Below are 23,793 nucleotides of genomic sequence, written 5' to 3' on the forward strand. Positions count from 1 at the left end.
CGGTGCCAATGCGCCAGGATGGAGAGCTCTCGGCGCGGGAGGAGATGACGCAAAAGCCAGCGCTCCCCCCAAAAAAGTGTTTCTCCAGGATGAAGATGGCGGCAACTTAGCCGTGGAATGAAGATGACTGTGGCTCTCGGGAGGCCCAGCCCAGGCGATTCGGCCCCGAGGTCCGGGGGAGGCGGCGTCAGCAGTCAGAGCCCGGCGACGGCGGCGCCCGCGGGCAGACCTGCGGCAGCGGCGGCGGCGGCGGCAGTTAGAGCGCGGGGTGGGGGGTGGGGGGGAGGGAGAGCCCTGCCGGCGGCGGCTGCCCAGGCTCCGGACTCGGGGAGAGAGAGCGAGAACTAGGAGCAGGAGGAGGAGGAGAAAAAAGAGAAGGAAAGGAAGGAGGAGGAAGAGGAGGAGGAGGAGGAGGAGAGGAGCTGGGGAGGCGCTCTGGTCGCCGTCAGCGGGCAGCGGAGACGCGGCATGCCCCTGGCAGGGGAGAGCGGGCTGTCCTCAACAGAGCCATGGGGACCCGTGCTCTGACAATGCCTGGGTGAGAGGAGCAGCGCCAGCCACCCCGCCACCTCCACCATCACCTCCTGCACTCAGCTCACCACCGGCCACCAGCCCCAGACTCCTCCGACTGCCTCCCTCTCTCTCTCTCTCTCTTCCTCTCTCTCTCTCTCTCTCTCTCTCTCTCTCTCTGCATTGTTGTTTCCCACTCTACAGAGGATGGGGTCGGCTGATGATTAGGTCGGAAGCAAGTCAGATCTTCCTCCAAAGCCTGGTAATATTTATGTAGGCAAAAAGAGAGAGAGAGCAAAGAGAGGGAGAGAGAGGGAGAGAGGGAGAGAGAGAGAGAAGAAACGGGAGGAGGGGATAAGGAAATTAAACCCTTTAAGTCAATGCATATTGTGGTGACACCGGCACAGGAGCCCTCACGGTGGAGTCGGCCAGGGCTGTGCGTTCCCAAAATATGACCAGGGGTGCTTGGATGTGTCGGCAGTATGACGACGGCTTAAAAATCTGGTTGGCAGCACCCCGGGAGAACGAGAAACCGTTCATCGATTCAGAGAGGGCTCAGAAATGGCGACTGTCTCTGGCATCTCTCTTGTTTTTCACAGTCCTGCTCTCTGATCACTTGTGGTTCTGCGCCGAGGCCAAGCTGACCCGGACCCGGGACAAGGAGCAGCAGCAGCAGCAGCAGCAGCAGCAGCAGCGGCAACAGCAGCAGCGACAGCGGCAGCAGCAGCAGCAGCAGCAGCGGCAGCGGCAGCAGGAGCCCTCCTGGCCCGCGCTCCTGGCGAGCATGGGGGAGTCCTCGCCCGCCGCCCAGGCACACAGACTCCTCTCCGCCTCCTCGTCCCCCACCCTGCCCCCCTCCCCGGGAGACGGCGGTGGCGGCAAAGGCAACCGAGGCAAAAACAACCGGAGCAAGTCTCTTTTTCTAGGAAACTCTGCCAAACCCGTGTGGCGCCTGGAGACTTGTTACCCCCAGGGCGCCTCCTCGGGCCAGTGCTTCACGGTGGAGAGCGCGGACGCCGTGTGCGCCAGGAACTGGAGTCGGGGGGCGGCGGCCGGGGGGGAGGAGCAGCCGGTGAGGGGGACGCACCCAACTCCCCTCTGGAACTTGTCGGATTTTTACCTTTCGTTTTGTAATTCCTACACACTTTGGGAGTTGTTCTCGGGGTTGTCCAGTCCCAACACTTTGAACTGTAGTCTGGATGTGGTGCTCAAGGAGGGCGGCGAGATGACCACTTGCAGGCAGTGCGTCGAGGCTTACCAAGACTACGACCACCACGCTCAGGAGAAATACGAAGAGTTTGAAAGTGTGCTCCATAAGTATTTACAATCGGAGGAGTACTCGGTGAAATCGTGTCCTGAGGACTGTAAGGTAGGAACAGTGGATTCCCCCACGCCTTCTTGTGCTTTTTTATCTGTTTGTTTGGTTGGGGTGACTTCTAGAGTTTTGAAATAATGTTTTGACTCTGATTTTGTTACCTCAATCATTGTTTTTGTGGTAATAAGAGCTTGACTTGCTGCTTGAGTTGGAAATACCTTGTGGATTGCTGGTGGACTGGTGTCTTCATCTGGGAATCCTTGGAAGATCAGGGAAGACCCTGGTCTTCTGCGATAATAAAGCTGGTACTTAAACTAGCTCTCACAGCTGTGTGATTGGTTCGAATTCTGTTACCTTAAAAAAAAAAATGGAATTTGAATGCAGCTTGTTAGGAAGACAGCTATGGGACTGCATACTGATGACCCCAGCTAAAATCAGGAGTCAAAGACAGGCGTGTATTGTTTGGCTTATGGACCTGCACACATGAGCTCTGATAGTTACATCATTAAGTTGGTTGACCAGAGGACAAGAGAAAATGTTTCCAGTTGTTTATGTAGGAAGAACAAAAAAGCATTTTACTGGTTTAACAGGAGTGGTTCTGGTTATTTGGAAAGTCTGGAGGCCTACATAAGCATATTTATTTACCATAAGTTTCTTGTTTTCTCTTAGACATTTGTACTATTGTTGATCTGAGACTCACTATGAGTGGAAAGGTTTAATTAAGTATCTGGTGATCGATGATCAATGTTAGGTTATTTATCAGACACCTTATGTAATTAGCTTGAATTTTCAGGATGCTATCCAGAAGTACTAAATGACAAATGCTTGATGCTATGATGGAAATACACTGAACTCTTTAATAATGTGTATTATATTCTAGCTCTTATTGTTTAATATACTAGTGGATATAACCTTTGTTGATTGACAAGGGAAAAGTGTCTGCAAGTTTCTTAAGAAATGGCCCGGGCAACCTTGGGTGAGCATCGAAGTAGAAGTGTCACTGTCCGTGGTGCTGAAATAAGATTTGCCCAAGAGCTTTGTTAAAGATGAAGATACTGCAGTGACCTTTTAGTAGGCAAGAAACGATGACAGAATCTCAGTAAGCCTTAGTGTTTTGTTCCGAGAGTAATTTCTTAAACAACACAATAGAATAGTATTTCTTTTCAAAAGAAATAATACACTACATTCTCTCTCTTCCTTTCTCTTCACTACTCCCCCGGTCCCTTCAGGAATAGAACGATTGTCCATCTTTTCCTCACTTGCTTTGTATTGGGGAAATGTGATCAAAGGCACTATGGATCAAAAGGTTTTGTGACGCTTTGACTAGAGAACTGGGGTAAGGGATACCTATTTAAATCGAACGTTGTTCAAGGGCTATATTTTACTTTGGATTGATTAGTTGTGCTTTTGACAGTTTAGCTAAACTTAGAGTAACTTGCTTTGTCAACTTCTTTAAGACTAGAAACAGAATTTTGCAAATGGTAATATTGAGTTTACAAAATTAATTTAGAATGATACTTCTCTACATAAATGGATCTTAAACTTTCCTACATATTTTTCTTAACAATACCACTATATTCATGACTGGAGATTAAACTTATTCTTAATGTGAGAAGTTAATAATGAATGGCTAGGGTATTTATTACATAGTTCTTTATTTTGACAAAATATGTTGCATCAAAATTGTAAAGATAAGGAAACTCATGAGTCTGCTAATTCTACTACTAATAAAAAGGTTGCAAATATTTCAGTATATTTTTGTTTAAAAGTGGTACCTTGTAATAATTTGAATTTGCCTGCTTCTCTGGATGTAAACTCATATAGAAATTTCTAGTAATTACAATTTGCATAGGTTTCAGTAAAAGACAGTCTGCATTGACAATAGATTTCAGCATATTTTCAAATAACTGCATCAAATGTATCTTTATTCAAATATCCAAATTTTAAATATATGTAAATATTTATTTTCCTCTTGACCTGAAATAATTCTCAACTTTATATTTATGTCATCATAGCTGTAGGATAGTGTAGGTTGAACTAATTTGTAATGTTATGGACTACTTCTGGATTGTGTTTTTGTATAAAGTAGTAGTTGTTAACTGTATACAGAAAAGCACATTATAAAATTCTTAACTTCTTTTTAGAAACATTTCTTCTTCACATTGAAAAGTAAACACAGGCATTTGAGTTTCTCACCACCACAACACAGAATTTGTTACTTGTGATGTTTTGTAGTTATTTCTCGGTTGTGTGATTCTTGTTTGTCAATTTGAAACATTTGTTCTGGAATAACTGTTTTCAAAAATTACAGTTTCAAATTTAAAGTGCTGGTGTTCTTGATTGATAACTCACAAACCAATTGGTTAGTTCTTCAGTTTAATATGTAATTTCCTAATGATTCTGAAAAAGCCACAAACACATCCATATACAAATTTTATTGCATGGCTTAAAATGGTACTTGTAGTCTTTAAAGAATGTGTCTGAGTTTCTTTCTAAACACTTTTACTTATTTCAAACATACTTATATTTATGAAATGATGACTATGGTTAGGGGATTTGTTCAAGATATACATTCTATGCAAAATTTTCCATATTTTAAGGTAACCACAAAGCCCTAGCCTACATTAAAAGTAAATGCATTATATTTCTGGAATTGGTAATACATTCATTAAAAAATTCAATTTTAATATTTTATTAATATATTTATAAAATTATAGACAGGAGAACACATGTAATCATATTAGTTATAAAAATTATTAGAATTTATATTTTACGAGAAATATATTAGCTTTACTGTGCTAATATATAATTAAATGATTAATGCATTAGATTTCTAACTTTTAAAAGTTAGGACATATTATTACCTTTGACCCATTATGCTGAAAAAAGAAAACAACTCTTAATATTGATCTAATACAATCAGAGTGTTTTGAGTCCATAGTAATTGGAGATCAAATTCAGCTTGGCTTTACTTTAGTAAACCTTTGTATTGCAACATATAGTAGAAATCATTTGCACCCAAAAATATTTTTTAATATTCTGAGAAAGAGCTCATTTAACTATTTTTTAAAAGTAAATATAAATATTAATCTGGGAAGTAATTTATGAAAAAATAAAGAGCAAGGACTATTGCATATACCATTTATACTTTAGCATTCAAGCTGCTACATTATGTAAATCAAGTAGCAAAAATTACGACAGTAACTCTTCGTTGTAGTTTGCAGTGTTATTCAAAATGATGTTTTTGATATATAATAACTATCTGACAAATTTGTAAAAATCTTAAAGTTGGCTAGTCATATTAAAAAATACAATATTCTGCACTTCAAAATTACATATGTATATTATTAACATGCTTGATTTTTTATCTAAAAAAAGATTTTCTCTTAAATATGCCATTCTTTAGCTTCTGTGCACTCTTGAATTATATATTACAAAACTGGGATAGTTAGGGAATATAAACTTCTATGTTACAGGTAAACTCTTGTTACTGATACCTTTATTTACTTACTATACCTTAAACTAGATGGTGTGTGAAAGTGGGCTTGAGATTAGATTCTAACACAAATCACTGCATCATCTGTCTTTTATAGTTCTTTCAGAATAAATTCTAACCTCTATACTCTCAAGATGTATGCCTTCTCATATTTTTATTTTATAATCTCATATGCAAGCAGACTCTGTTGCTTATTTTTATTTAACAGACCCTGACCAAAAGGATACTCTGCCAGTGTTAGGCATACATAACAATTGTGATATCTGAGGCTTTCTGTATTGCTTGCGGGAACCACTCACAAACATTAACCAATTTGAGAACATAGAATTTGGGTTACATAATGTACAATTTGGAAAAAAAGGCATTTCTTCAGTTCTTATTATTTGTGTCATGCACTATAGAGTCTTGAAAAAGTTTAAGAAAATCACATCTCTAACAATGCTTTCCACTTAAATATTGAATCTAAAATACTATTTTGCTGTTGATTAAGTGCTATGGTATATATTATGACAGTCTAGAAGTGTGGAATACATCTGCAAATAGGTCTTTTATATTCTACCACTTTATTATTTTCAAATCTATTATTTTCAAACTATTTTTATAGTTGAATTGCTTCTCTGCAGAATCAAACAGTCTAGCCTTGCAGATGATCACCTTAACCATTAATAAAGCCATTTATAAGGTCAAAGCCACTATCAGAACCATTTTTATGACCCATATTTTTGTTTTTCATATTTTTGCTCATATACAACTACTGATTTATGATCTGTTTTATATTTATAGAAAAAATACCCAAATTTTATCTTAATATTAGATGCCTGTTGTTTTATACACTAAAGAATGAATATTTTTACTTTGGACTTGTAACTGGGTCAAATTAGTAGTTATATAGGGCATAATCACAAAGTTTTAATAATTGCTGTTATCCATTGACTTTAATAACTTTAATTAGATGAGGTTGGTGTCTGCATATGCAAGGTGAATTAAAATATGAAGGAAAGAAATCAAATAATGCTGTCAGTCTCATGCTTCCCCACATATTAAGATATTTTTTCTTGCTAGATTGAATATACAAGAACAAATATACACGTAACTATTTTAAACAAAATAATATTTTGGTTTGAGTTGTCTGACCTATTGCTTTAACTTTAATTCCCAATTTCCTTTTTAATATTCATCTTCTGTGTTGACCTCACATTGACCAGGCACCAAACATTTTGTTGTATACTTTATATTTATTTATGCTGCAAAGATGTTTCTTCAATATCAATAAACATTTACTCTAGATCAGTTGTCCTTGGGGGTCACATTGGAATATCCTAGGGATATTCGAAAATGCCCTAGCCTGAAGAGATTTTGATTTCCTTGGTCTGACTTGTGTCATGAGCTTGGGATCTTCCAGTTTCCCTGGTACTGTGTGGCCAAGGTTGGGAACCACTCTTCTAGTTGACAGTGACAACTAAAGTGTAAGACTTTTTACCTCCTATGCCTCAGTAGTACATTATAATCTCATTTGCTCAACTGATGAGAGTAGAACTCAGGGAGATATTTTTAAAAAGTGATAAAAGCAATAGGGCATGGCCAGAGGGCAGGGTATCAGAAATGTAGGGGCTGGGCTGAGGAAGTCCATGAGAAGTGAAACAACTGGGTGAAAGGGTTAGAGGATGTGCCAGAAGAGAACACAGACAGAAAGAGGAGGGTGCGTAGAGGACCAGAGTATTGAATGCATAAAGATGGGCCTATTGGCTTTGGATTTTCTGTCTTTTAGCTGAAACTGAGTCATTTTACTCGTGTTCAATAATAGGCTGAGCACGTGAGTGCAGAAATTGAATGACTGTCTTTGTGAGACTGATCACCTATTTGATTAGAGGAGCCCCGGCCTCATTATTTTTGTCTCTAATTTTAGCCTATACAAATGGGTAAAATTTAGACTTTTTCAAAAGTATATAGTTGGTTTTGAAAGAAAAACCTGTTGAGTTTCATAATATTTCTCATGGTTCAAGTCTATTCTTTCTTCATCTATTCACTTTATTAAACCTAAGGAATTACAAATGCTTTTTCACTTTTTTTCAGTGTAATGACAAGCCATGTTTTCCTATTTACTTATATAGATAATACTGGCATAACTAGTTGACATTCATATAGTTTTTTGAAGGTACAAACTGCTAAGTAAGTCACAGATTACTACCAAGCTTAATGTAGGAATTAGTTTTAAGAGGATCTTATCATTGTTCCATTTTGAAGTGATTGTAATATCAGTCATATTTTAGATTACAAGATGCTTTTAAACACAAAATCTAAGTTTTGTCTAATAAGAAATTAAGTATTGGGGCCAGCCCTGTAGCGTAATTGTTAAAGTCCAGCACACTACACTTCGGCAGCCTGGGTTTGTGGATTCAGATCCTGGGCACAGAGCTACACCACTCATCAAGCCATGCTGTGGTGGTGACCCACATGCAAAATAGAAGAAGATTGGCACAGATGTTAGCTCAGGGCTAATCTTCCTCAAGCAAAAAAAGAGGAAGATGGGCAACAGATATTAGCAAAGAGCAAATCCTCCTCACCAAAACAAACAAAATTAAATATTATTGCAATCCAAATAATGGGATGTCTTTAATGAAATGTTCTAATTTACTCTAATTCTTTAAAACTGCAAACAAGAAATCGTTAGCATTTGCCTTTCTTTGGTAATAATTAGTGAATGATTTATGCTACATATTGTACTGAAATATATGAAAATATTTAATTTTTGAATATTTAAAGTGTTAAAAGGTAATGGTTGACTTTTTTTTCCTCCTTGGTAGTCCAGTCTGTTTCTACATTCACTCATTTATAAACAAAACATTGTAGAAGCTACCACAGGTGGTAAGAAACAGCCTGCAAAAAGTGGGAAGTTTAATATCTGTTTAACTACTGTTATTGATCTTAGCAGTAGCAGTGGTATATTCACGCGTACGTATGATGGGTGAATGCAGTAATCACGTCTGTGGAAATACAAGCGGATTTTTTTGTCAGCTGCTCCACCCTGCACAAGAGGGAAGAAGGGAGCTCGTCAAAACTGTCTTCACCCCTCAGTTTCCTCTCCTTCCTGTCAGCGTGCCTTCTGGCTACCACCTGGCTGAGTCCTCTTTTGGCACCTGGAAGCTGCGTTTCCAGGGCCTGCGTCCCATGGGAAACTCAAAGTTCAGGAGTCTTTCTTCTCTGTATCTCCACTGCCATCAAAAATGATCAGTCTTTTTCTTACTGAACTATCACTGACTTAGTTTATTGAAAAGAAATTGAACTAAGATGTAAATGGATGATCATGTCAATGTATTAGCTCTCTCAGAGAATGATTTGAATCATTCAGAAATTTAAGCGCTGGAACAAGCTTCAATACTTGCTAACAAGCTTTAGAGCTTATTAGAAGTCAGAAACTAGTCTAATTCATTTAACCTGCACGTCATCTCTATGAGGTAAGTATTATCACAGATTTTACAGATGAGTGAAGTGAGGACATGGAGTTAACTATTCCAAGATCAAACTTGTGTTAAAAATCAACACACTCTCTCGATCACTTTAGTGTATTTTCTTTTTCCCTTTCACTATAAGCTCTTATAAACATATCAAAGAATGAAGGGATTAGTTTAATAAGTCCCTATATGCTTGGCACATAGATTTAACACCTGGTAAAAATCTTATCATATTTACTTCCTTTTTTTGTTTTTGATTTATCATTAAAAACATTTTGCAGATAATATGGCAAGCTAAGATGACAGAAATTTGGGAGTTGTGGACAGCTGGGATGGATGGCCAGGAATCTAGTTTCCTCATTTCAAAGGCTTAGGAGGAGATATGAATATGACTAAATGGTATGATGATCAGCAGAACACCTAAGTTTCAGATTTCTGTTTTAGAGCTGAGCAGAGAAAGGATGTGTGTAAGGTTTTGGTGGGAGGGAAGTAAAGGTCTGTCATAGTTCTTACACTGAACTTATAAGTTAAATAAAATACAACTACTTCCTGTTTGTGATCTTTAATCAACAGTCCCATTTTAACCTTATTGTTTTAAAAGATGTTTGAGTTTATTAGTTGAGAATTGTCTGTATATTGCCTGACATCTGTAACACTTAGAAATCTTAATTTTAGTCTAACCTTTATTAGTTCCTTATAGGCCTTGTCTCCAAACACCGTCACATTGGGGCTCAAGCTTCAACATACAAATTTGGGGGGAAACAATTCCATTCATCACACTAAGATATGCATTAAGAGCTGTAGGAAATGCCTCTGGGGAGGTGTCAATGCTCGGTTGTGAAGGACCATGTATCCCCTGCTAAGGCTTTTGAATTTCATTCTCTGTATGAGAAAATATCAGAGAGGAATTTTAATCAAGGTATTCAGTTGGGATCATTTGTTTTCTCAAAAATTAGCTCTGACAGCAATGTGATAATAGGTTGAAACAGGGTGAAGTGATGTCAGAGACACCAATTCAGAATCTGCTGTCTTCCTTAGGAGTAATATGATGGCTCTAAGTCAGCACTCTTCAACAAAACTTTCTGTGATAATGGAAATGTTTTATACTTCACTCTGTCCATTAAGGTAGCCACTAGCCATGTGTAACTATCGGGTACTTGAAATGTGGCTAGGGTAAGGAAGAACTAAATTTTAAATTTTATTTAATTTCAATTTGTTTAAATCTAAATAACCATGGGCCGGCCCTGTGGCACAGTGGGTAAGTGCACACGTTCTGCTTCTCGGTGGCCTGGGGTTCGCCGGTTCTGATCCTGGGTGCGGACATGGCACCGCTTAGCAAAAGCCATGCTGTGGTAGGCATCCCATGTATAAAGTAGAGGAAGATGGGCATGGATGTTAGCTCAGAGCCAGTCTTCCTTATCAAAAAGAGGAGAATTGGCAGTAGCTAGCTTGGAGCTAATCTTCCTCAAAAAAAAAAAAAGACGCATGTGGCTGGCAACTACCATGTTGGACAGAAAATTTTATGTGACCAAAGTGGCTGTGGAAGTGGAGAAGAAAGGCAAGATTCAGGAGACTTTCCTGAGTTCAAATTTACCAATTGCTATGTAGAGGAAGGATACAATTCACGCTTTATAAAAGATAAGACTCTGGATGTTGATACCATTTAATGAGATATGAAATATAGGAGGAAGAACGAGTTGGAATTAAAATTGGTGAAAGAAACAAGGGGTTAATTTTTGGAGATAATGATACCAGGAGATGTCCAGTAGGTAGCATACCATGTTAGTAAGGAGTTTGGGTGTGAAGTTCACTCTCTCCATGTAGATTTGACTTGGGAAGCTGTGGGCAGAGATTAGATGACTTAATGGAAACAGATTATGTGGAGAGGATGCCAAAGATGAATCCCAAGGATAAACAACATTTAAGGATTTGGGCAGAAAAGGAACCAGGGAAAGAGACTGAGAAGAAACAAGCAATGAGAGTGAAAATGAGAGCTAAAAGGAGAACAGGAGAGAGAGATCAAGAGAGGAGGGGAGAGGGAGAGGCAGAGGCAGAGGTAAAGGAGAGAAAGAATCATGAGAATGTGAGCATCTAAAAGGTGTTGGGAAGGATTTTAAGAAAGATTCAGAATTAGTCAAGGGCATCTTGTGTTGTGGAAATGACATGTGTAAAATAAAGCCTAGAAATAGGTCACTGAATTTGGTAATTAAGTCTTGTTGACCTTACAAGAATAGGTTCAATAAATTGGGAGGAAGAGATGTCAAATTGTGATGGATTAAGGAATGAGCTGGAGTGAAGGAAATGAAGACCAGTCCAAACTACTCTTCATTAAGTTCGGCAGTGAAAAGAAAAACAGAACGGAATAGGTGGGAAGATATGAATATAAGGAAATAAAGATTTTATGATGAAAAACACTTTGGAATATTTGTAGCCTTTGATCTAAGACCTAGTTTGGAGTATGAGATTGAATGTTTCAGATTCAGAAATAATTAGTGACGGCACCAGCTTCCTAAGAAGAAGTGATGGGCTCCTGTCTCTTGCTAGCCTTGGGGAGGAGGAGAGGTTGCACCTGTACATTCTGCTGTACATCTAAGATCCTTTGTTTTCTTGTTCATATTTTAAATGGGAGCAATGCATTCATTTCAGGATTTCAGAAAATAAACACAATTATTAACTCGAATATGCTTAAATGAAGTATAAAACTCATTTTCATATAATATAAAATAACCAACATAGTACTCATTACTATAAATTACTTTCTTGAGGAATGTGTTGCCCTGGGATTCAATGGTATATTTAGAGAATACACTGAATTAAATATGTCTATCTCTTTATAGATTTTCTTAAAAAATATTTTATACGTTTGATAGAAAGTTCTAAATAGAAATTAATTTTAACCCTAATAGAGATGTATAGTAAAATGGTTAAAAGACCAATTGAGCATAGACTGAGTTCAACTCTCAGTTTCACCCTTTATTAGTTATATGATGTCATACAAGTTCCTTAAAATGGGAATTCTAGTATCTCTTTCATAGGATGGTTATGGGGGAGAAATTAAGAGACTTGTCATGCACATGAAAGTGCTTAACCAAGGGCTTGATGATACCCAATAAATGGTAGCAATTCAATAAAACCCACGGGGCAATAGCCATGGGAAACATCAGTAAAATTAATTTAGTCTTCACTTGAGATCTCATATAAATTTTCTGATAGACAACACTCATTTACAAGAATTTTATATGCAGACGTTGCATTTTGCATGGTAAAATTCTCTGCTTTATTACATTTACATTCATTCTACTTCTCTAAATTATTGAACAATGCTAGAATAAAACAAAAAACAAAAGTTCAGCTGGACTGAAGATGTTCTGTTAATGAAGCTTGAATTTTTTCTCTGTTATTTCAGATTAAAATTAAAATGTGCTGGGTTTTAGACTGAGTGGATCCTCTTAGATTACTCCAAAGGGACTTGAGCACTTTTGTTCACAAACCTCCCTGGGAGGACAAGTGGAAAAACCATTGTAATGGTCTTCCATGTTCTGGTAACTGATGGGTAAAATAACCTCGGGGAAGGTTCTGTGTTATATAGTTTGTCAGGCATGGCAAAGTCACGTGCCTCCAAATTCCATTTTAAAAGATGGAGCCCTTTGCCCTGTACTCTAGCTACTTGGCTTTGTGTTTGTTTTTGTCATCCTTGTTATTTTCTGCTCTGCCCCACATTTGCCCACGCTGCCATACTTAGTATTATTATGATTGGGGAGGAAGAGGAAGTAGGATATTGCCTTGGCATTGAGCTAGAGCTAGCAAACAAGGCAAATGTAGCAGGTGCCAAGATACAGAAGACAGAACATGGTAGAATCAAAGACTTTAGGCTGTGCTCCATGAATCGGAAGATGATTGCCCCGAGAAAGAGAAGACACAGGGAGACACAGCCAGGTTCCTTAACTTGATAAAAATTGTCAGGTGGAAGTGGAATCTTAGTATCCAGTACTATGTATGACTCTAGGGGTGAGAAAGAGGCTCTGTGTATAGATGTTTTAGGACTATCTCTACTCCATATAGGAAAGAGTGTTCTGTTAAAGGATGCAATGGAAAAGGTTTCCTGAAGAAATCAGAGCATGTTGCTATGGAAGATGTACAAATGGGACAGGAGCTATCTGCCATGACCCTAGAGGGCATCTTGCCTATGTGTTGAGGTTGACCAGATGATTTTGAATATTCCGTTTGGCATCTTTAGGCATAAAATGAGGCACCCAGAAGTGATAACTTTGCATAGTGAGATTTTACTTATTGCCCGTTCCTGTCAAAGAAAACAATTCCTTACACATAAAACATAACTATTAGCTTAACATCTTGCTCTTAGTAATTAGTATTTTGCTTTTAAAAAGGTAAGTCTTGACAACTCCAACTTTAAATTATTTCTCTGGTTCCTATTCATGCTGTTATCAGTCTGAATAATTTTTAAAAAGAATGGATCAACTAGATGTGTTTATCCTGAAGATAGGAACTGAGTTAGACTAATCTATAAGTAAACTTTTTTTAATTGCTGATATGAAGAATAAGCAGTCATTCTTCTCTTCTGAACACAAACACTTCAATCACTATTATAAACTCTCAAATAACCCTCTTGAACAAAGCAGGACTCAACAAACATGGTCACCCTAGGAAAGAAAAGGTGGGTATGACCTTCCTCCATGGTTTTGCAGCACTTCTTTTCACATATTAATTCATCCCCACATCCATTTCTTTGGGGATATTATCACTAGGAACAAAGTCACTGTATAAAATTCCTCCCTTTTGCGGAGTTTTACCCTTTATTAAGTTTTTACAATAAACAGGTCCTATACTGATAACTTTAGCATCCTTATTTATTTCCCACAACAATCCAATATCATGGGCAGAATTTGCTTTCTTCAGCAAATGGGGTGACTGAGGCTTAGAGAAGTTAAGAAATGTGCTGGAGTTCTCCCACGTAAACATGACATAGCCAGAATTCAAACCCAGTCATATCTGCTCTTAATCTCATGGGCTGGACAACTGTTATTTTGTACTGTCCACTCTATCACAAATCATTGCTCATGTCTACATTGTTTTTAGGGAGGAGAACGTGGGTGGATGACAGTAGGCGTGGATGACAGTAGGCGTGGATAGAATATAAAGTTCTTTGGCGCATGAAAGAAAATATCACTTACTTCATCTGAATTTTTTTGTTGTTGCAGCGGCTTGGAGTAGGGTATGAGCATGGTCCTAAAGTCAGAAAGGCGTAGATTCAAATGGCTGTTCCAACAAGTCCTATAAAATGGGGGTACTCATATCCAGTTTGAGGAGTCACTGAGAGAAGGAACAGAGCAGATGTATAATATGTAGCTGGTGAGTTGTGGTCTCTCAGTGGAAGCTACTAAGAAGAGACAATCGCTTCACACCACACGGCAACAACATTCTGCTCTCTCTACTCTTAGACACTGAGCTGGTGGGAAACACTGGCAAGTTTGATCCTCTAATCCAGGAACTGGTTTCTAATTAAAGCGCTCCTTGTAGTCTAGACCAACTGCGCGGCAGAGATCTTGAACTTAGTTTCCATGGAGGCATTTTTAAAAGGCACTGGTGATGTATTTAACCTTGGGAATCACAATGACCCTTGATAAGCTGTGAGAGTCTGTCTAAAGAGAAACAACTGTTTTCAAAAAGGTCAGTCTGAATCTTAAACCATTTGAAAGGAGAAGTTCTCCTTCCCTCTAGTGAAAATTAGACTTGTTGCTATGGGTTGTTAGGCAGGACCTTGTGGGACACCTGTGCTTTCTGAGGCCATGGCTTCGTGCCAAAGTCTAAGAGAAGTAATGGAAAAAAAGAAAGACCACATGCAAAGGCAAATGATCTTGCTGTCCATGGAACCGTGAGTCTTTACCTCTGATCTGCCTTGTGGTTGGTTGGCAAATTATGACAAGTTTCAGGTACATTCTGTTTACTTCATGAAGTTTCTAAATATACATTGAAATTTTAGAAGTCATTTATGAAAAAAAAGAATCCTTTCATATAATTTCAGTTTAGACTTTTGAAACTAAATGTTCATTTTTATTCAATGTATCTGCAAATTCCAGTCCAGAGGAGGGAGTTCAAGTCTGAGTGAACAAAAGCCTTGTCAGCGTAGTTTGGCTTGATTGATGAATATAGATTATTTGGTTTTTCAGCTGTCACGATTGTCAACCATTCAACCATGGACTTGATTTCTCCAATTAATTGGCTCTTTAAGATTGTTAAAATAATTGATCCAATCTTTAGGTATTTTGGTATTTTTTTGTTCTTAGGACTTAATGGATAAAACAGGCTAATCATCTATACGCTATTTCACGTACAAGGAGTCAAAGATGCTATTTAACTATTATTTGGCAAAAGCAGTCATACTAAAAGAGTACCTACACTCTTTTTTTATTTGTTTATTTACTCTTTGACAAATTTCTCTTTTCCAAATAACTTCAAAATCTGGGGGAAGTTAACAAACTCCTTGATATTTATAAGTCTGAAATTTTTAGTTTTACACTTTATATATGATGTTAAGAACTTGATCTTTTCCATAATGAAAGTCTAAAATGTTTCCTTAAAGCTATAGGGATTAATTTTTGTATTCCTCAGTTATTTCATAAAGTTAGAGACTTTTTAAAAGGCCCTAGTTGCAGGGGAAATTCTTAACATCAACAAAGGGGTCAGGCTTTGCCCTAGTCACACAGTCCAGACCAGCAGCCCCATCAGTGTGTTTGCCGAAGAGCTCACGGTCATTCCGTTCCACTGCTCTTGAGTATTAGTGCTTTTCCTAACTCCCATTTTGGCCATTTCGCATGGGAAAAGAAAGGTAAGACCAATAAACAACTACAATTGAGGCAAATATAAATTTACAAAGAATTGAAACACTTTTGTTAATCAACTTTTTTGGCTAATAGTCTTGGTCAGAAATATGATGCATCACTGTTGAGGAAGTGATGTTCACTTTTCCAACATTGCACTTGAATTGGATGGATGTCTAGTTTTCTCACAGTAGTCACTTTAAACAGATAAATGCAAAAGCTAAGCGGTGTAAATTTGCATTTCTTTAACAGTTTGATGATAATCATAATAATACTAAAATAGTATAGTGAAAGACATGCTGCAGCACTCAATAATTTCCTTTTTTTTCAAGTCAAGACTAGAGTTGGTGGATTGTAGAAAAGTTAACTCGTGATAGATACAGGTTAGGGGGAAAATCATGTCTCATCTAAATATATTAATTTATCTTAGTGGCCTGACATTTGAAATACGTGAAACAAGATGAAGTAGCTGAATGGTTGCTGCAAATGGACCAAAAAAACGCAAAATGGTGTTTGAGAGTTCCCATTTCCTATCTTTGACTGATTATCACAGTTTACTCTTGTCCATGTAATGCTGTCTCCATTCTGGGCTATTTTGTATGGCCCTGAGCCTATTCCTTTTCTACTTTAAAAAAAAATTACCATAACAATATTTGATGCATTTAATGTGGTAAATTATTAAAGAGAATTTCCCGAGTGACTATTCAACCACTTTTCTCTGACTTCTCCAGTTAATGGTGAAGGGCTGTCCTTCAGGGCTGCTCATGCTTGTGGGGGAATGAGCAAGTGAATCAGAGACCAAATAAGTGTCAGCACTGAAGAGAATGAATACATTTTCTCAGAATGACCACAGTGATTATTTGCAAATGATGTGATAATTGTCGCCCAGAAGCCTTAAAGGATGCTGCTTGTAAAGAACATTTGAATAACTTAATTTATAATCATTGCCTCAGGCAATGCATTTCATCATACAGCTTTTGTGCACTGTATAGGATAAAACATGATATAGGGACAAGTGAATATTGCTTTTTAAAAATAAGTCTTCGGTGGAAACTGTTCTTGGATAATTTGAGCACTATTATTATATGACAGTAGTAATTTAGTCACTCAGAAGATATCCCACAGTGCACCTAGTTAAAAAAATAATAAATAGTCAGACATTTTAGCATATGTGACTCATACATGGCCATGAAAGAAATGTATATATAAATAGAGTGGTTATTAAAGTGAGGGAAGGAAGGAATATGAGGGAAAATGGGAGAATACTTGCTTTTCTTTTTCTAGGTACATGTTAATGAGAACAAGATTAAAAGACTTGTAAATCTCTTAATCCAAAACTTGTTGTGTTCATAATCTGTTACTGAAAAAAAATCTCAATAACAAATTTTCCTTTTCAAATGGTCCCACTCTCAACCTAAGTGAAAATTAGATTTTACTCAGAGCTTTGAAATCAGGACAGGGCTGCAATTTCAACCTGAAGTTGTTCCTTCTAACTTGCTTATGAAAAGTTCATTGTTTCCTTCTTAAAATACAGTAGGCTTTAAGTCAGATAATTACAAAATACCAATTTTATAAAATATGGTGTTTGATATCTCTGTTGCTGAACAACAGAGCTTTTTATATTGGAAATATAAACGTAGTATTTTATTTGTACATGCTTCTTTATGGGTAATTATGGGTTTGAAAAGTAATAAACAACAGTATAATTACTCCATGGCTTGCAGTAGGGATATGTGTTTCCTTAATCCAGCCACTTAAAGAAAGAAATAACTATTCATCTCTGAACTTTTCCAGAGAAGTATTTTTTTAATTCAATATTGTTTTCCAAATTTAGAAGACTTTATCACTGGTTCTGCTGATTAGTTTGTGAATTTTAAGAAACTGGAAAGATACTATAACTTTATCGTGTTGTGGACCAAAATCAGAAAGAGACTGAAAGAGAGAAATATCCACTTAGAAAAAAACAACAGAGACTATTTGACAGTATAATAGAAACTTTTTGACTAATCCAACCATTGGGATAAAAGCTATAGGTATTTTTTTTCTTTACTGCAAGATCCTATTCAGGGGCGGGCCCCGTGGCCGAGTGGTTAAGTTCTTGCGCTCCGCTTTGGCGGCCCAGGGTTTCACCGGTTGGGATCCTCGGCGAGGACATGGCACCACTCATCAGGCCATGCTGAGACGGCATCCCACATGCCACAACTAGAAGGACCCACAACTAAAAATATACAACTATGTGCTGGAGGAATTTGGGGAGAAAAAGCAAAAAAAAAAAAAGTAGATTGGCAACAATTGTTAGCTCAGGTGCCAATCTTTGAAAAACAAAAAGATCCTATTCAAATAACTAACTATGATGTCCAGAGCAGCAAAATTACTATATCATCTGAGAACCCAACTGGACAGGTCAAATAGTTCCAAAAGTTCAAATTACTCACAGGGAAATGTTTTAAAACATCACTTTCCAAATATTGTTCCTTATTATTTCACATTATGGAATAAGCTAGAGTGTTGGCAATAAAACAAGAGAGAAACTGAATCCCTAATGGCCATTCAGAGGATTTTTGTGGAAAGTCTGTTACTTATATAGAAACAAATATAAATAAATACTGTGACTGCTTTGGTCTTCTGATTTAAAGTAAGTTTTTTATCGTCAACAGCCCAAGTATATGGAAAATAATTGATATACATCTATTTCTCTGTCTTTGTAAATATAAATTTTACTTTTTTATTTTAACTTGATTCATGAATAAGCTGCAAAGTTATGAGCAAAGGTGGAAGGCAGTTTTCTTCCTTATTAAGATAGTAATAGTTAATAATTAGCACCTACTAGTGGTGCTGGACCAATTTTTTTAATTCTATGAAGCAGGTCTGATAATTATCCCCATTTTGCAGCTGAATAAACAAAGACCCAGGGTATAGGACTCTTAACTAAAGCTTTTAACAAGTATTTTATGTTTGTTTTCTATCACATTGCTATGGTATAGAAGCAGTCCTGTATTCAAGGATTACAGATTATTGAAAAGGAAGAAAATAAGAAATCACTGAAAACAATAGCTTGAAGACAGTTTCTAGCAACATGTCAATGATTTACATGATAAGTCTATAAAATGAATTCCCTACATAGGTACTAATCCATTTGTTTCTCCTATTAGATTTTAAGAATATTATTAAAGCTAGGAGTTATGTCTTATTCATTTTTTCTCTAATCACTTGTAAAGAGGAAAATAAAAAACAGGAACTTGTGATAGTTATAAAACATTGGGCAGATTCTTTGACACTCCTCCAACCCAAGGGGTGTAAGCATGACCTCTCTCTGAATCTGGGCGTGCCTGTGACTGCTTCATCCAAAAGCCTAGGGCAGAAGTGATGCTCTCTGACTTCCAAGGAAGATGATAAAAGGACATGCAGTTTCAGCCCTGTTTTCTGGGACATGCATTCTTGAAGCTTTGAACTGTCATGTAAGACATTCAATTAACCCAAGACCACCACACTGTAAGGAAGCCCAAATCCCATAGAGAGGCCATGAATGGGCTTTCTTGTAGATAGTCTCAGTTGAGCCCAGCCTTTGAGTCAACTCAGAACAGGTGCCGCATATGTGAGTGAAACCTCTGATGAGCCCTATGTCCAGCCAGTAAGTCACCCTGAGCCCTTCAAATCTTCTCAAAGCACCAGATATTTTAGAAGAGAGAAAAACTGGCCCCATTATGCGATGTCTGATTTCCTGATCCACAGAATCCTAGACTGTAATAAAATGGTCTTTGTTTTAAACTACATTTTGGTGATTTGTTATGCAGCAATAGATAACTAGGGTGATGTCCAATAATAGTTTGTTGAATGATTCTCCTTTATGTGAGAGGTTCCCTTAAGTAAAACTAATGAAAATTGAAATTAAAGAAACCTATGTGGCCTCATATATTTTATTGAATTCTTTTCTTCTCTGATTAGTAATGTTGGTAAGTAGTTTCTTGACACTGTTATTACGATGTTTTCTCTTGCCTGTTCATTAATTCATTTAATAGCAAATATTCATGCATTGACTCTTGTGCACAATTCATTATCTGAGGAAGTATGTCATATTTGATGTTAAGATACAATGCCTACGAGCAGGTTGTGTATAATATAACTGAAAAGATACAGTTTGCAGCTGCATATGAATAGTGCCATCCTCTGGGAATTTAGGACAGACAACCTTCTTACTTCTTTTACTAGATTATACCAATATGTTTCACTGTGTCTCTGTGTGTGGCAAGTAAAATGGAAGTTAATGTAACTGTCTAAATAATTAAAGTATCAAAATACATCCGCTGATATTTTTGAGGGAAGAGTAATTTTAAGGCTGCATTATCTGGAATATTCGATTGAAATACCCATATTTTGATTTTTTTAAAAATTAAGGAACCATAGTAAACTAGTCCACTTGAAATTGAATCATTTACTGTGCATGTATAACAAGCATTTTCAAGTGGGTGATTATTATCATATTCTCTCTTAGTCGTAGAGTTTTTACTCTTCTTGAGGAGAAAGTAGTTACAATTTCATGCATATGTTAAAATAATCATCTCTTTGATGGTGCACCTACTAGCTATGTCTTTGGAATATTACAAACAGCATTTTCACATTCAATTTATCTGAAATATTTTGGGAAGAATTATTGGCTGCTATTCATAGAAATCAAGAAAGAAAACTGGGTATGGTATAATCAGGAGCAAGCAGCGTTATCTGACCATTGGGTAGAATATGGAGAGGCAAACAGTTGTGATGAAAGAAAGCACCAGTCAGTTTTCTGAGTGACTTACTAGACTTTTAATCCAACAGAATGGTCACCAATTTTCATGGATAATTCCAAAGATGAGATAATATTACATTTGACTTCTTTTTAAAGTTTAGGTTGAAGTTAAGCAGCTTGAGTTAATTTTTCTTGCTTTGCAAAAAAGAAGAAAAAGTAGTGAATTCCATTGTATAAGTTATCTATTGCTCTGTAACAAATAACAGGAAACTCAGAGATCTAAAACAATGCGTGTTTACTGTTTCACAATATCTGTGGGTCAGAAGTCTTGGCACAGTTTAGATGCATTCTCAGCAAGGCTACAGTCAAGGTGTGGGCCAGGGCTGCGGTCTCATCTGAGACTCTACCAGGGAAGGGATCAGATGGTTGTTGGCAGAATTCACGCTTTGCAGACCATGGCACTGAGGACCTCAGATACTTGCTGCCTATTGGCTGGGTGCTGCCCTTGGTTCTTTGCCATGTGGTCCTTCCTAGGGTAGCTCAGAACCTGGTAGCTTGTTTCTTTAAAGCCAGCAGGGGGGAGGGTTTCTCAGCAAGACAGACGTTACAGTCTTCTGTCATATCATGATAATAACTTGTCTCATCTTTGCTCTATGCTGCTCTTTGGAAGCAAGTCCTGCCCACACTCAAGGGGAGGAGGCTACCCAAGGACATGAGGACCAGGAAGGGGAATCTTAGAGACTATTTGCACATCCATTACTTTTAAAGGTCCCTCAAAGACATTATTTTTAGATAAGCAGAGACAACTTCACGTATTTTTAAATCATCTCAGGTGAAATAACTGTTTATTTTTTTTTGTCACTGAGTGAAGAAATATTTGATATTTAACTATAAATGTAGGATACCATCAGCATCATTAAGTGCAAATGTGTTTTATTGCAGGTACGCAGGTAAGTAAAAATTTACGAGGCATGATTCTGCACAGGGAAAATGGAATTTTAATTAAAGAAATTGAAAATGGTTATTTTCAAGCCTTCTTATTTCTTCCAAAATTGTTTCTGTGTAAAGTTCTGAAGTTTACCTTGAAATCTTTTTAAAATTTAAGAAATTTGCTATAATTATAGAATAGTAAATGTCACATAAGTGCTTTAGAAGAATACAATCTGTTTCCTACGATGTATTTTAGGCTAAATTAATGAATTTTTGGAATCTGTGGTTTCCAAGTGGTGACCTATAATTCTCATAATAAGATTGACTTATTTAGGCCAATAGAGTAACCACACATATACCTTTTTAGTCATTCATATAGATCTCATTTGTCTGGAATGCTGCTCATAATTCTAAATTGAGATTAAAGTTTTCAGCAATGGGATTTGAAATAAACATGAAGGTACTGTAGGGCAACTGCCCGTATGAATATAGGTCTGGAAATCATCTCTCTTCAACTATTTTGACCCAACCAGAAGAATTATTTCTTTTCACCAATTCTGGAATGCCAGATATTCTTCTAGGAGCTGCATCCTGTGTCTTTAGTCCTTGATCCTCATTAAAGTACAAATTCTACATAGCTAATACTATTATACATTTACTCGAGTAAAATGATTTCCCAATTTATTGCTTACTGCATGGTTTTGTTAGGGAGAGGAAAAATACCCCTGGGGTAGGAATGAAGGTATTGGGGGCAGGCTTGTGGAGGGAGGGGGACGGCCAGAAGGCTCTATCGACCAGGGTGCATCAGGTGGTTGTAAATCAATTAACATCCTCAAATCTCAGTTGCGTAAAACAATGACACCTGCAAAAGGTTTCTTACTAAAATTATATGCCTTTTGTTGATTGGCAGTGCGTCTGTTATACATTTTCTCTCCAGAATCCAGTCTGACAGAACATTCTCTGTCTAAAAACAATCTACCAGAGAAGACATATCTTTATATTTCAGGGTCTTGTTTATGATTGGTGCTGGGTTTTTTCCTAGAAGAAAAATGTTTATCTATCTACCTTTCTATCTCTCTCTCTCTCTCTATATATATATATTTTTTTTTAAATTTTGGATTAAATCCAACTCTACCATTATCTTCCAAATTTAAAGGTAAGTTCTCTTAGGAAAGTGTTCCAAACAAGACTTTATTATTGGCATTCTTTTGGATAGTATGATAATTGAGCTAAAATTGATATAACTGATAGATGAGACTTTTCCATATGTAATACTAAAATGTCATTAGTTTGAAAGCAAATTCTAACTTTCTGGGGAGGGGAGAAGCGAGTGGGCATATGTATATAGTAACATTTTGCAGTCCTCCCCCACAAGCACAGAGGTTAAAGAATCCCACTGTTTAAAAGGGTATTCTCAATCCCTTCTACCCCTATATATTACTGTGGTTTTATGAATTTAAATTATCCGAATAGGTGGGAAGTAACAGAATGCTTAGTATTGAAAATGGGAAGTAAGGTTTGGGGATAACATTCTAATTTTCAGATTGGTATGTTGGGCAAACAGGGTAAGGCTAGCATCGACACTTTCCTGCCCACCTCAGCTTCCATTTATTCTTTGTCACCAGGTAGCTCTATTCCATACCACAGGCTGGACCATATGGTTGTTTAAGGAAGTTGAGATGGATTACTGCAAATACATCATTACTATTTGAAAATGATTCCAAGCGCATGCCGCCCAATAGCATCATCTTGGTATTCAAAGGAGAAAACGGAATTAGCAATCTTTCATCTGGATTTGGGTCATGCTAAAGTGTTAAAAGAAACTCGTGCAAAATTTTAAGATTTTAAAAATATTTCTGGATTTTCCTTTTTGCCATAAATAGAATTGTCTTCCTGGACATTCTGAACTGATTATTAAGCTGTGTGTATGTTGTTCTTTTTTTCCTATGCATAATTACGGGTTTAGAATTAATGTGCTACATAAAACTAGCTCCAGGACTCTATTATTTATCCTTGCACTATATTTGGTACATAATTGTTCCCTAAATATTTGTTGAATAGATATTATTCATTTGGAGAAAATCTTGTTTTAATTTCATAAACATAAAAAAAAATGTCGGGTAGCAAAACCTTCTGTGACTCTCAGAAACACTTGTCCTTAAGCAATACTCTTGAGGAAATCAGGCACAATTCAGCTATGGTCTTTTTCCGCATAGTTTTTAGGTAAAGTCATGCTGGATCACAATGTCAAAATCTTGTTTGAATTAGGGAAAAAGACGTTAAACAAACCCATCTCTTCATTTGAAAATATATTCATTCCATTGTCAAACTATCAGCAATTGTTGGATTTCTTCAAATCAAAGCATGATTCATATAATTACTGTATTATGATTAGCTTTATTAAAGGACTGAAGGTATTTTAATGGTTTGTGACAAATGAAAAGAAGATGAAGTATGAAGAACTTGTCTGCAGTGAGAACTGCTCAATATTGAATTCAGTTATAGTTATGGTTGGATATTCTTTT

The 23,793-nt window shown here is 37.2% G+C and overlaps 1 protein-coding gene across 1 annotated transcript in view; it reads left to right on the plus strand.

Annotated features, from left to right (window-relative positions):
• Positions 1-961: 961 nt before the first annotated feature.
• Positions 962-23,793, plus strand: part of NALF1 (NALCN channel auxiliary factor 1) — a 616,154-nt gene continuing 593,322 nt past the window's right edge. Inside the window, exon 1 of the mRNA XM_046663971.1 lies at positions 962-1,879. Within this exon, the coding sequence (XP_046519927.1) occupies positions 962-1,879 (918 nt within the window). The remainder of the gene's footprint in view (positions 1,880-23,793) is intronic.

Source organism: Equus quagga, chromosome 6, assembly GCF_021613505.1.
Source record: "Equus quagga isolate Etosha38 chromosome 6, UCLA_HA_Equagga_1.0, whole genome shotgun sequence".
Taxonomy (NCBI): domain Eukaryota; kingdom Metazoa; phylum Chordata; class Mammalia; order Perissodactyla; family Equidae; genus Equus; species Equus quagga.